The following is a 14,417-nucleotide window of genomic DNA, read 5'->3' as shown; positions in this document are numbered from 1 at the left end:
GTGTGTGTGTGTGTGCGTGCTACCCCACACAAGAACTGCACAATACAGATAACCATTTTACAAATAAGTAACGGAAGGTAAAAAGTTAAGGAGCACATAAAAAATGACACAAACTGTATAGATCCAAAATCTAACCTAACAGACTTCATTGTGACACACTGCTGCATTTCATTAAGCCAGGACAAGGCCAGGGGCAGGGGAGGTTAAAGGAGGACATCCCTCTGCAGTGGAGATGGGAATACTATTACTTCATTAGACAAAATGTCAGTCTGAGACCAGGAATAAACCAGGATAATTGACAGAGTAGTTTCTGGGAAGTATAAAAGGGCATAAAACTGTTTTATAGCAGAAAAGCAATGAGATCAGGGCTAGTATTTCTAAACCATTGTTCTGGTTGCTGATCAGCATCAGTGGCATTGATGGGAAATGAAAGATACAAACTATATTCATCACAGAAGTGTAATATGTGGGAATGGGTGATTGGAGATGGGGTGAAGATGGCCCCTGGATTTCTGACTTTGGGAATTAAATCGTGCTGATTGTTGCTACAAATTTAAGAGCTTTGTTTAATTTGCAGTATTTTCAAAGAGAGCTAACTACCTGTTCTTCAATAAGATTTCACATGCTCTTCATCTTCAATTTGTGTGTGTAAGTAATAAATATCAGGATATTTACCAAGTTAGGCATTTATGATTCTTTAAATTGGGAGTTTATCAGCTATGTAGATATCAAGTTCTCATCCGAAAATTTGTAGAGATAAGACTTATAAGATTCTGTTAAGTTCCACAATAATAGCATCCTCATGAATCTTCTTTCTGCATATGTGCCTAGGAATTTTGCTTAATTTCTCACTCTCCATCTCTCCTTCTCTCCATTTGTTTGAATAATTTTCTTCCTGACTGATGACTACGTCATGTAAAAAAAACTCAACTATCAGTAATCCCTTATGGCCTTTATATCTGTTGCAAAATGCTTCTAGTTTATATATGTGTGGTCTTTTCGAGATTAAAACATGCATTTCTTAAACCATTATACATTATACCTTGAACTAGGGACCATGTTTCTTCCCAATACTATCTATCCATCTCTGGGAGAGTGCCCCCAGTAGTAGCTGGAACTCTTCAGATCGCAAAAGTTCGGGACTCAAAAAGTGTGGCGATGCCACCTGTGTCAGAGTTGTCTGAAAAGCTTTCTAGAAATAAAGATGCTGATGTCTGCCTTCTCCATTACTAAATCAAAATCGTTAGAATTAGAATTTTAGAGTTTTTTAACAATTATTTTTTATTATTAATTACAATTTATTCAGTTTGTATCCCACCTGTAGTCCCCTTCCTCATCCTCTTCCAATACTACCCTCCCTCCCTTTTCTCCTCCATTGCCCCTCCCCAGTTCACTGATAGGAAAGGTCCTCCTCCCCTTCCTTCTGACCCTAGCCTATCAGGTCTCATCAGGACTGGCTGCATTGTCTTCCTCTGTGACCTGTTAAGGCTGCACCCCTCCCCTCAGGGGAAAGTGATCAAATAGCCAGTCACTGAGTTCATGTCAGAGACAGCCCCTGTTGTTCTTACTAGGAAACCCACTTGGACACTGAGCTGGCATGGGCTACATCTGTGCAGGGGTCCTAGGTTATCTCCATGAATAGTCTTTGTTTGGAGTATCAGTCTCAGAAAAGACCCCTATGCCCAGATTTTTTGGTTCTGTTGCTCGTAATTTTTAACTCATCCTCAGGCCATGGAGGTGAATAATCTTGTATGTACATGAGAGCAAAGGTAGGCTTGAAGGTCAGAAAAGATTTCAGATCCTTTTGGAACTGGAGTTATAGGCAGTTTTAGGTGGCCCAATTGAATGCTGGTGACTGAACTCAGGTCCACTGACAGAGCTGTACTTGCTTGCTCTTAACCACTAGAGTCATCTCTCTAGCCTTAATGTTACTATTTTTATAATTCATCTCATCTGCCTTAGTCTGTTTTAGGTCCTTGCCTTTGGTGAGTTTTCAGCCCCGTGGGCTTCCCTGTCTTGAATGTGCTTAGTGGGTCATCACTAATACTCACTAAGTAAGGGTGTCTGTGGTCTCTACAAGGCAGCTTTCCTCTGACTCTTAGTGAATTTTTGCCTCCCATGGAACTAAATGTCTTGTTATACAAACAAGCATCAGCACAATCCCTCTTTCCATCTTCTGGCATTGGCCATATCTATCAGCTCTCTCAAATGCATACAGGAGACAGACTGTGCAGAATTGCCCTCTACTTATGGATTGCTTTTTTCCTATTTATTTATTAATTACAATTTATTCACTTTATATCCCAGCTGTAGCCCCTCCTTTATCCTCTCTCAATCCCCCCCTCCCTCCCTCTTCTCCTCCTTTGCCTCTTCCCCAGTCCACTGATAGAAGAGGTTGTCCTCCCCTTCCATCTGACCCTAGCCTATCAGGTCTCATCAGGACTGGCTGCATTGTCTACTTCTGTGGCCTGGTAAGACTGCCCCCCTTCAGGGGGAGGTCATCAGAGAGCCAGACTCGATTGCTTTTTTAAACAGGGTGTCACTCTATATTCAGGCAGGCCTAGATCTGGTGTGTAAACCAGGCTGGGCTCAAACTTACAGAGGGTTGCCTGCCTCTGCCTCCTAAGTGCTAGGATTAAAAGTGTTGACTACCACACCTAGCTATTTAATTTAGGATTTAAGATTTATTTTTTTTCTTTTATTAGTCACTTGAGAATTTAAAATAACATACTTTTAATTATGTTCACTCTTCCTCATACTTCCCAGATCCACCACTCTGTCCCTCAACAACTTTGTGTCGTCTTGTTTCCACAAATCAAGTAGAATTTGTGTTGCCTTGGTTTACCATTGAATCATGGTCAGCTTTTCAGGGGTTCCACTCTTAGAGAACACTGACTCCCCACTCCAACAACAGCTATCAATTGCCAATAGCTCCTCACCTTTCAGTACCCTCGGGGGTGGGATTTCATGCCCACCTCCCATTTCCATGCTGAGATTCAGTCTGGTTTGAGCTTGTTTGGGGCTTGGATATGCTGCTGAAATTACTCTGAATTAATATTGGCAGCTGCCTTTCTGCATCCGAAGGACACCATTTCCTTGAATTCATCCACCACCTCTGTTTCTTAGACTGTTTCTGCCCCTCTTCTACAATGATCCCTAAACTTTGGTAGAAGCAGAAGTGATATAGATCTCCCATTTCAATACCCTGGACAGGAGTTGTCTTTGCTAATCACTGTATACTTCAAATAGAAGCTTCTCTAATGAGGGCTGAGAGATGCATTAATCTATAGGCATAACAATAAGTCATTAGGAGTGGTTAATACTATGTCTCTTCAGCAGAATAATAATAGTACGTTCTTTCCTCACGCCTATGATCAGTCTAGTCACAGGTTCTTGGCCCCCCAAATATTTTCATGTATGTATTTTATCTTGTAGAGCTGAACTTAAATTCACTCACAAAGTGATTGGTTATTCACATGTTGCTCATGTCACTGTTCCATCAGTGGGCATGTCTTTCCAAACAAGCCATTACTATAGCTCAAGAAAGCTGCACCTTGGTAAGGTTGATGATTATTTTCTATCTCCTAGTAAAATGTACAGCACCTTCTAAAACTATGAAAATTATCCTGTAAGGATGACGTTTCCAAGTGAATACCAGCTTGATTTCTTCAAGTTCTGTGACTCAAGAACATTGCGTCCTCAGCATTAGCGTCTTTAACATTCTGGAAGGTAATCAATAGCATTGGCAATGTTTGGGAGGAAAAGTCTATGAAATCACTGGTTAACAACTCCAAAGGAGGTACAGCTCATTCCTGGCCCCTTTGTTTGTTTGTTTGTTTGTATGTTTGTTTTGTTAGCTTGTGGGATGTGTGTGTGTGGCTATGTGTGTGTTGTAAGCTTCTACTGTAGCAGGCAAGTTTCCATGTGACTTTTTCAAACAATCTTTAGTTTGAAAGCACCTTCCTCTCCCCTTTTTCCTTCCTCTACCCTCTTGTCCCACTTCAACCCCAATTTCACCCTTCTTGTTCCACTAAATCCTTCTAAACTTTTGTATGATTTTTCCTCTCCCTTTTATGATCACAAGTGGCTGGCTTTGATGTGTGGAATGAAGACCACTTATTCATTACTGGAAAGAGAGCAAACTGTTGCAGATACTATGAAAATCCATATGGAGGGTCCTTAAACTGCTAGAATTAGGTCTATCGCATGATCCAGTTATACCACACTTGGGCATATATCCAAAGGACTTTCTATCCTATTCTAGAGATCCCTGCTTATCCATGTTTCATCACCGTTCTACTTCAAATAGCCACTAAATGTGAACAGCCTAAATGTCCATCAATTGATGAATAAATAATGAAAATACGACATATTTACACAATGGAAAACTATCTAGCTGTTAAGAAAAGAAAAAGTTATGAAATTCACAGGTAAACAGATGCAGCTGGAAACAATAACTCTGAGACCTGAAAGAAAACATTATTTTTTCTACTGCTTGTGGATCTTATCTTTGAGTTTTCAGATACTTGCATTTAATTTGGAATACCCATGGAGGTCAAATTATTGGTAAGGAACAATGGAGATGATATGGGTCTTCCTGAAATGGAAGATAGAAGGTAGCGTACTTAACAGATTTTTAATGAGTGTCTATAAGAACATTAGGTTCTTTGCACAGTGTCAACCAGCTCAGAATTTATCAAGTAGATGTTCCTGTACTGCACGTAGACAACCCTAGATTCAAAATGACAAAGCAACTTATGCCAAGACAAATAATCAGATTTTTAACTATCTTGACACAGGTCATTTGTGTTATTAATCTTTGTATGCTTGCTAGCTAGCAGGGGTAAGGTGTTGAATAACTTAAGCCGAATTAAGAGATAAGTGTTAGCTAGAAAAAATAGGACTGGGATTCCAAACCAGACTGAAATGAGAGCCAGCACTCACCACTCTGTTCGGCCTCCCCTGGGAAATGTGCAGGGCTCATTTCCAAAGGAGTTATCAATGGAGGGAGTGCTTATCAAAGCAACTTGCTCAGAAAGGTGCACCTTTCTCTTCTGTTTTATGAGCAAATTCCTGACTCTAGGAGAAACGGCCCCTTATTTTCTCTAATCAGAACTTTAGATATGATGCAAAAAGCCAGATAATTTTTTTTAATGGTATGCTTGCTATTTGCACATCTTCTTGTGCCTGTTAAAACACCACAAATCTCTGCCTGCTGTTTGCTTATGCTAAGGCTTCGGCCATCAGATATGCTATGTGGCAAGAGGATCCAAGTTTATTAATAACACAACAAAGTGGAGTTTGTTTTTTCACACAGACTCAATTTGTTTCACTCAAGAATGTGAGTTGGTAGGTACAGCTTCACACCCATGCAGAGGCAGTACCATTAAACGATCACATTTTCTGTTTATGTTGACTTCTAATTATTTCTCCCATTTAAAAAAAAAAGGAATGGTTCTGTTAGCCAGGCCAGAGCACATAATGATTCCCACTGTTGGATGAACACTGTTGGACCTGTCTCCTGAAAAACGCTGTTATTTACCACCCACAAACTCATCAACAGTCCTGGCGCTCTGCAGGATTTGGATTCTCAGCCCGCCCCAAGCCCTCTTGTCCTCTGTTCACCTCCACTTGGGAACATGGCCACTTGGAGAAAGGGAAGCCTCCCCTCCTTTAGAAACAGCTGGGATGCTGACTCAGTACCTTACATTTTAACCCAGAGCCGAGCGCACTCCCTTTATGATGAAGTTTCTATTTGTGGTTAGGGAAAAGACTCTTCCCTTTTTACCCTTCAGATGATTTTGATACAGTCTCAGCATCAGAATGAACCAGTAGATCAGACTGGCTGGGCACAAGGAAATCAATATGATTTTCCCTATTACTCATGTCAACTTTGAAACCCACCCATGGATTATTAATCTTTTAATTGATAAAGTAACATGTTATGGAGGTTCCTGTGTACGTGGTATTAGAATTGAAAGCCACAGAGTTGATGGTCTGAATTAGTTTCTAATCGCATCATTTAATGGAAAGATTTAGAAAAATGCAAGGAAAGTCTATATGTAAGACTATTCTTTAAGTTTTTATTATTTTATGAACCTCTTGTATGTTTCATAACTTTTCCTTTCTCTTTCCCTACCCCAACCCCCAAATATAGTCCACTAAAAGGGGAATGAAAATTTAAAACACTCAAATAAACTAAAATCACTGCTGGTGAGAGATAGGAGGGAACAGAGGGGAAATGGAATGTTCTCACATAAAAGAACGTAGCAACGTATGCACAGGCTCTTAAGGGTTGGAACCTGAATGCAAATTCCCAAGTTTGTACCCAGTTAGAACATTTCCGCTAATACAAAAATTATGAGAAGAACTTTTTGTGTGCTTGTGAAACACTGGATGCCTGTTATTTTGCCAGACCTGTAAGATTAAGAAAAATTAAAGTGAATAGCACTATTAGACCAAATGCGTTCTCTCCTGTATTTCTAATGTTTATGAAGTACAAGGTCTACGTGCATTTATCTGTGGACTTCATTTAAGATGGGTCTGGTAGGGTTGGAGTCCACCCTCCTCCAACCTCCTCTACCCTGTCAATCACAGTGCTAGAGCCTCCCTGTTGTTCCTTGTGGCCAGGTCTTCCTAACTGCTGTAGTGTTCGCACTCGCCGGTGCTTGGCCAGGCAGGCTCTTCCTTGGATCATGAAGCCTGGTTTCTGGGGCTTCTCCTTGCCATCCAGCCTTCAAAGAATAACTTCAACAGGACTCACCCCCTCACCATGTCTAAGCAACATGTCTAAGGCATTCCGCACGCAATCACCTGAGGTCCAGGATAGTCTCCATTTATCTAACTCTCTGTTCATGTGCTTAGCAACTGGCTAATGCCATGACATCATGAACTGGAGGCCACCTTCGCCCAAGTATTCTCTGTGTTGTATAACACAGTGAGTGCGGTCTTAATGTTTTTTTTAACTGAAAACCTTAATTTATAGCCTCTAGGCACAATGAAGCCCATTTTCACCCATTTCTGATTTGTGGTCCTGATCCCATAGCATTTGGTTAGAAGTCCACCACTAGCTACCAAGGAATCCTCATGTGGTAGAGTTTCAAGCATTTCACAGCTGCTATCATTTTCTTAGCATTTTGACCTACTTGATTTTAGAGGAAAGGGTGGTTAATTATTATACATAGCTGTGGATTTGTTTAAAAATAAATACTTGCAGAGTAAAAATATTAGACTCGTTTTTAGGAAATTATTACTTAGGAAGAGAAAAAGAAAGGCGCACCAAGTTCCCAGCAAAATTATTCCCTAGAAAAATAGTTTGTTCCCCGGTGTTACAATGGTAGATCAGCAGCTGGCCAGGATCAGCAGACATGAGTATACTCTTTACTGACGCTGTTGGGAATTCTGCGAAATCATAAGCTTTCCAATTAGAGATAGTAAACTGGAAGAAAACATGCAGCAGTTTTTACCATGTTAGCAGCTGTTGTTGTTGTTGTTATTATTATTATTATTATTATTATTAGTTTCAGTATGATCCAGGAATTTCATTCTTTTTTTTTTTGCAGTTACTATTTTTATTTATTTATTCTTTATATTAATCATAGGTTATTTACCTTGTATCCCAGCTGTAGCCCCCTTCCTCATTCCCTCCCAATCCCCCCTCCTCCCCCTCATCTTTTCCCTGCCCCTTTCCAAGTCCACTAACAGGGGAGGACCTCCTCCCCCTCCATCTGACCCTAGCTTATCAAGTCTCCTCAGGACTGGCTACAATGTCCTCTTCTGTGTCCGAGCAGGGGTTCTAGATTATATCCATACATGGTCCTTGGTTGGAGAAACAGTCTCATGAAAGACCCTTGTGCCCTGATATATTTAGTCCTTGTGGCGCTCTTGTACTCTCCAGGTCTTACTGACTCCCCCTTCTTTCATAAGATTCCCTGCACTCTGCTGATGGTTTGGTTGTGAGTCTTAATATCTGCTTTGATACACTGCTAGGTAGAGTCTTTCAGAGGCCCTCTGAGGTAGGCTCTTGTCCTGTTACTTGTTTTCTCCTACATCCAATGTCCATCCCATTTGTCTTTCTAAGTGAGGATTGGTCATCTTACCCCAAGTCCTCTTTCTTGTTTATCTTCTTTAGGTGTATAGATTTCAGTATATTTATCCTATCTTAGAGGTCTCTATAAGTGAGTATATACCATGTGTGTCTTTCTGCTTTTGAGATGCCTCACCTGAGTTGTTTCCAGGTTCTGGCTATTACGAATAAAGCTGCTATAAACATGGTTGTGCAAATGTCCTTGTTGTGTACTTGAGCATCTTTTGGATATATGCCTAGGAGTGGTATAGCTGGATCTTGAGGAATCACTATTCCTATTTGTCTGAGAAAGCACCAGATTGATTTCCAAAGTGGTTGTACAAGTTTACATTCCCACCAGCAATGGAGGAGGTTTCCCCTTTCTCCACAACCTCTCTAGCATGTGTTGTCACTTGAGTTTTTTATCTTAGCCATTCTGATGGATGTAAGGTGAAATCGCAGGGTAGTTTTGTCTTGCATTTCCCTGATAGCTAAGGATGTTGAGCATTTCTTTAAGTGTTGTTCTGCCATTCTACAGTCCTCTACAGAGAGTTCTCTGTTTAACTCCATACCCCATTTTTTAATTGGATTACTTGATTTGTTACAAGTGGCCTCCATAGCAATGGGAACAAGGACTGTCTCTGACAGGAACTGATTGGCCTTCTCTTTGATCACCTCAAGGTGGGGAGCAGCCTTACCAGGCCACAGAAGAAGACAAGGCAGCCACTCCTGGTGAGATCTGATAGACTAGGGTCAGAGGGAAGGGGAGGATGACCTCCCATTTCAGTGGATTGGGAGAGGGACATGGGTGGGGAAGAGAGAGGGTGGGATTGGGAAGGGAGGAGGGAGGGAGGTACAGGGGGGATACAAAGTGAGTAAACCTTAATTAATAAAAATAAAAATAATTAAATAAAAAAGAAAATGTTTAGAAAAAAATTTAAATCACAATTTCACAGTTTTTTTTTTTAATATTACTGGTTTCATTCTTTTAAGCATACTCATTATTAAAAGTCAATGCAATAAACAGCCACATTGTATGGACTGTGGGGTGTGTTAAAAAAGATTACCAAGAAATTATCAGACCAAATAAACTCCTTAACTCAAGAAATGCTCAGGGTGAACATGCGCATACAAAAAGACGTTTGAAAAGAGTCTCTTCTCCCCATTGTTGCCCTTAAGGCTCCTGGCAGGGCCTGGATGAGTGTTTTTGCTTGCTTGCTTCTCTCTGTTTTGGTTAAAATAACATTTATTCTCACCATCAAAAACTTGAACACCCAACTTCCCAAACCCCTTCCTTATCCAAATCACGTTCTGTTGGTCACCATCTTTGCTTGATCACACCACCTTGGTACTGTCGGAGCATGCATCCAACTCTTGCCATATCATCCTGCTAAAGCGACTGTGAGCCTTTTACCTAGAATACCACAGCAAGCGCCTCATGATCTCCAGGTCTGCCAAGGTGCGGGGGAAAAACTGTTTCAACGGAAATCACATCACATCATTCACCAGACAGAACCCTCTCTTGTCTACAGAATGATTGATTCGCAGTGTTCCATAAAGGGCTCCATTATCTGAACTCAACCTATGCCTCTGGTCTTCTTGAGAGTCCTGATTCTTCTCTACCTAAGACTTTTCACAGCCTTACATCAAACTCATGCCAGTCCACTTCTCAATGGAATCAATTTTGGCTCCTCCCCTAGTCTGATGCGGTCACGTATGTGCCCATAAACTCCAACTATTTTCTAAAACAAAGTTCAGACTCTTCTACAACACCTCCCTTAGCCCTCCGCCTCCACCATCTCCAATATCCATGTGTAACAACAGTAGAAAAAGATTGTCTGGCAAATATAACAACATATAAGGGGAAATGAAGCCAATAGGATGGGCCAGAGAGGAAGAAGCATGACAAGCTAAAATTTTATTTTTATTCTTTTTGTCTTAGAGTCACAAGGTTTTATGGCTGTTCGAGTTCTTACAGGCAATCCAGACCAAAGTTTTCTGTGGTTTCCCTATAAAAAGTAAAAAAGCTCTCGTCTTAAGACAAAGTTTGGGAAATTCATATCTAGTTGTGTAACACTGACTATAATTTCAGTGATCCTTATACAGCATTCATGAAAGCAGTCACTACATCATTCCCCCATGAAAACAGGATCCCAGAATCTGAACTTCAGAGTCTGAACGTCTGTCATTTCCCTTAGCCACCATTTATGCTTTCCCAAAGAAACACTTTTTTTTTTCTTTTTGGTCATTTTGTGCTTAACCATCACTGCCCATATCATAGTTTCTCTGATTACAAACATGAAAATTTCTACCACAAGCTGGGATAACTGAACCTTCCTTGCTCCTTTAAAAATTTTTGTCCATAATCAAAAAGTGAAGAAAAAAAATTATATCACAATGTTGACTTGCATCATTTCACAAGGAATTGAGCAAGGCATTGGCATATCTAGCATTGTCCCAGGAAGTGGCTGCCAATCATTAAGACCCAAACCTGACTCTGAGAAGGTCCTGAACATCCAATCCTAATTCTTTAACTGAAACAACTTAGGGGATGCTGGTCTTTGAGGATCTCAAAGTATAAATCACATTAGTATTAATAACTGACCTACTTAAAGTTGTTTCACAATTCATAAGGGCTTTATTATATATAAAATTTCAAAATCATGCTTTTCTTAAAACATTTCAGAGGTAAGGAAATATAGCGATGTGGACCAATTGGATCCATCTTCATGGAACCTGGAATCACTGCTTGGCTGAACTGGAAGCAATTTTTTTTTTCCCAAGTATGATCTATTTTTCCACAGATGGGTTTTGTGAAAACCTTTCTCAGGTTTCACTTGACCTTTAGCTTCTGACTTCAGTTCTGATGAATTCTCAACACTTGGGGCTATCCTACACCTTTTCTTTCAAGGGTATATCCCAGCTTAAAATAGGTTCCCATTTTCTCTCTCAAGTCCCCAGTGATGAGCCCCCTGGTCTGAAAAATGACCCTGATACTTGGAAAACAGTTTCTGGTACAAGTCCCTCAGGTCCCATAATGGCCAAACCTCCTCGTCCACTTTATAGGACCGCCCCACCCCACAGAAGAGCATGTACAGGAAACACAGCCCTCCCTTTCCCCACACGTTTCCTCAGTTTATTTATGAAATGTCTTGGAATGAGAACGAGCTGCTTGTGGCTCCTGTGGCTCGTTCGGCGATGGTTTCCTGCAGGCCGGGGAAGCAGGTCAACTGAATGACCTCTGTGTAGCTAACCCGTATACCCCAATGGGAAGGCTCTTTGGTTTTATGGGTACCATTTCTGACTGTGCCCAGAGGGCTTTATTTTTGCAACGAAGAGCTTAATAACCAAATAGCACTGTGATACAGACTAATATTGTAAAGGTCTGTCGGAGTTCACACCTTCCCCTACTTCTCTACTTGAAATATGAAGTATTCTCAGAGGCTCATGTTTTCAATACTTGCTGCCCAGCTTGTAGTTGATAATATCTGGGGAAGGGGTGGAGCCCTTAGGTGGGGCCTAGCTGGTGGAGAGAGATTATTAACGGGAGACCTTTGAAGTTTATTGCCCAGACCCCAGTTCCCCTCCCACTCTCTGCTTCCTGGTATGGCACCGTAAGACTGGAGGGCTTTGTTTCCTCCATAAAGAGCTTAATTATCAGACATCACTGCAAAGACAGATTCATGTCTACTGGCGTTTATCCCTTCCTCTATCAATAAAAGGAGTCAGAAATATGCTAAGGTACGTTTAGACCGCCGACGTGTCGACTTTTCCTTCTGAAAGGAACATGGTTTTCCTTCTGGCATGAAGAAAGTCCTATAAAGGGTTAGCATTGTATTTGTATAGAAAATCCATTTAGAACGAAGATAACCTTAAGCATGGGCTACACGAAGCGTTCTCCTTGTATAGTCATATCAGATAACACATGGTTAATGCCTAAAATCAAGTTAAATGCGAGGAACTCAAGTAAATGATGACTCAAATATTTGTTTATGTTTGTTCAGATTTGCCAGTGATCACTCTCACTTCTTGAATTTATGACTGCTGGAAATCTGGGAAAGTGTGGTGAAGGTGACTTTTCCATTAGAACAGTCCATCCTCAACAAATACACCTTTTACTTGAATGAGTAGATTTAGACAGAGGCATCAAAACTTCTCTCCCAAAGGACAAAATAGTAAACATTGATTCTGATAAGCACTGGTGTTTGATTCATATAGACTTCCTGATAAGATTTAAATGCAAAGTTTTTACATTACATAAAAATTGAATGGTAAGAAATATTTCAGAAAATCCTTGGGAAATGACAAGATGCTAATGTTTCTGAAACAGTTGGAGTTGGATCAAAGAGTAAACTATTCTCTAGTAGATGTTCCAGACCTAATGCCCTTACTCAGCCTCCCCACTCAAGTGTGTGTCAGTTACTACACTTGCTGAGGGAGCCAGAGATGTATGCTAATCATCAGTGACACACACAACATCAAGCCTATTTTATCAGTTTCATTACACACACACACAACCGTAAGATTGCCAATCCCTTATCTTCCTGGGTACTGTTTCGCTAAGTAAATTATACTAGGATTTTAAAAATAAATCATTTAAATCAAATATATTGTGACTGTGATTTTTTTTTCTTGTTTGATTCTCTGTGTAGCCTTGGCTTTCCTGGACGCTCTTTGTAGACCAGTCTGGCCTCGAACTCATGGAGATCTGCCTGCCTCTGCTTCTCAAGTGCTGGGACTACAAGTGTGTGCCACAGCACCTGGCTTAGTATGAATTTTCAAGTGCACAAATTTATGAGAATTCAAATTGAGAATATTATATATGGTTAAGGAAAAATTCCAGGTTAAAAAAAAAGGAAAGGAAAATATGTCATTTTCCTTATGTCATTCACCCAGTATCACCAAACTAAAAGGTAATTAGGGTAACATATACACAGATGGCAATGTCCTTTAATTTCATGGCTACAGTCTAACTTCTCTTTCTCTTTTTCTATTTTGTCCCTCCCCCCACCCAGTGCATCCTAATGTCAGCCAGGGCTGCCAAGGAGGCTGTGCAACGTGTTCTGACTACAATGGATGTTTGTCGTGTAAGCCCAGACTATTTTTTGTTCTGGAAAGAATTGGCATGAAACAGATAGGAGTGTGTCTCTCTTCATGCCCAAGTGGATATTACGGAACTCGATATCCAGATATAAATAAGTGTACAAGTAAGTGCCTGTACCACTTCATATTTTTATCTCATCTCCAGGGATTTCTCCTCCTGATCAAAAGAACTCCTAAAAACCTAAAATAGTTTTTAAAAAGTAATATTTCCTTCATGTTTAGGGTAACACATACATAAACTTAGCCCCCAGAGCAGGAAAACTCTCACTATTAACTTACAAAAACATTCACTCAAGATCTGTCTTTATTTTTGTTTGTTTATTTATTGGTTGGCTCATTTGATTGGAAAGCCTAAAGCCAGGGCCATGATTACCACTCACTGGAGCTATAGAAAATTACTATAGGTATCAGAACCAACTGAGTTTGCTTTATTATCATAAGAACAGAAGAATTACAAGAACTCGGAGAATTATTTGAGCTATTTTGACTTCTGTAAGTTTCCAGTATAGCAATGAAAATATTTATTCTGTGAGTTGGAAATTAAGTTTATGAGTACTGTCACCTTGGCCTCAAAATTCCAACCTCAACAATGAAAACCAAGTGACCATTGAGAAGTCCAAACCACGGAACAGCAGCCCTCCACCCACACAACACTCGTCACCGTGCCCATCCTTTCGAGCCACTTCCTGTGGCTGCCTTCCATCCTGCACGAGCCTCCCTGCCACTCTTCTGTGAGCTTCTCAGGCCAAGATCTGCCTGTGCACTTTTATTTGTCACAGGCTCCTCTGGCAACATAGAAGCTGATTGCTCTGATTCGAGTTGCTAAAGACCTCACTTTCTGTGAGGTGGTCCATGGTCCTCTCATCCAGCACAATCTGCCTTCTCCATCTGTCAGTCACCTGCGTGTTTTCCTACCTGTTGCCATTTTTACCTTTTCTTTTTAACTTGTTGCCATTGTGATTCTTGTTTCCCAGGACACTTACCACTTGGGAATGGAATTTCCTTAGCCTGCCTCAGTGGTTCTTGGCTAGACTTGAGCCTCCGTTATCTTACTTGTAAATGAGAGTCATGATAGTGACTACTGTCTTGGCTTATGCTAAAGTTTAGGTAACAATATTGCAAAGTACTCATAATAACCATGGCTTATGGTAATCATTACCCAAGAGTCAATTGATATTGTTTACTGTGCCTCCTGCCAGAAGGCAAGCTTTTTTGAACACTGTGCATCACCTCCATAAACTGCTCTCAA

The 14,417-nt window shown here is 40.6% G+C and overlaps 1 protein-coding gene across 1 annotated transcript in view; it reads left to right on the top strand.

The window, feature by feature from the left end:
• Positions 1-14,417, top strand: part of Rspo3 (R-spondin 3) — an 84,980-nt gene that overhangs the window by 15,250 nt on the left and 55,313 nt on the right. Inside the window, exon 2 of the mRNA XM_021651461.2 lies at positions 13,081-13,272. Coding sequence (XP_021507136.1) covers positions 13,081-13,272 — 192 coding nt within the window. The remainder of the gene's footprint in view (positions 1-13,080; positions 13,273-14,417) is intronic.

Source organism: Meriones unguiculatus, chromosome 20 (genome assembly GCF_030254825.1).
Source record: "Meriones unguiculatus strain TT.TT164.6M chromosome 20, Bangor_MerUng_6.1, whole genome shotgun sequence".
Classification (NCBI taxonomy): Eukaryota; Metazoa; Chordata; class Mammalia; order Rodentia; family Muridae; genus Meriones; species Meriones unguiculatus.
This window is presented reverse-complemented; position numbering and strand designations above follow the sequence as displayed.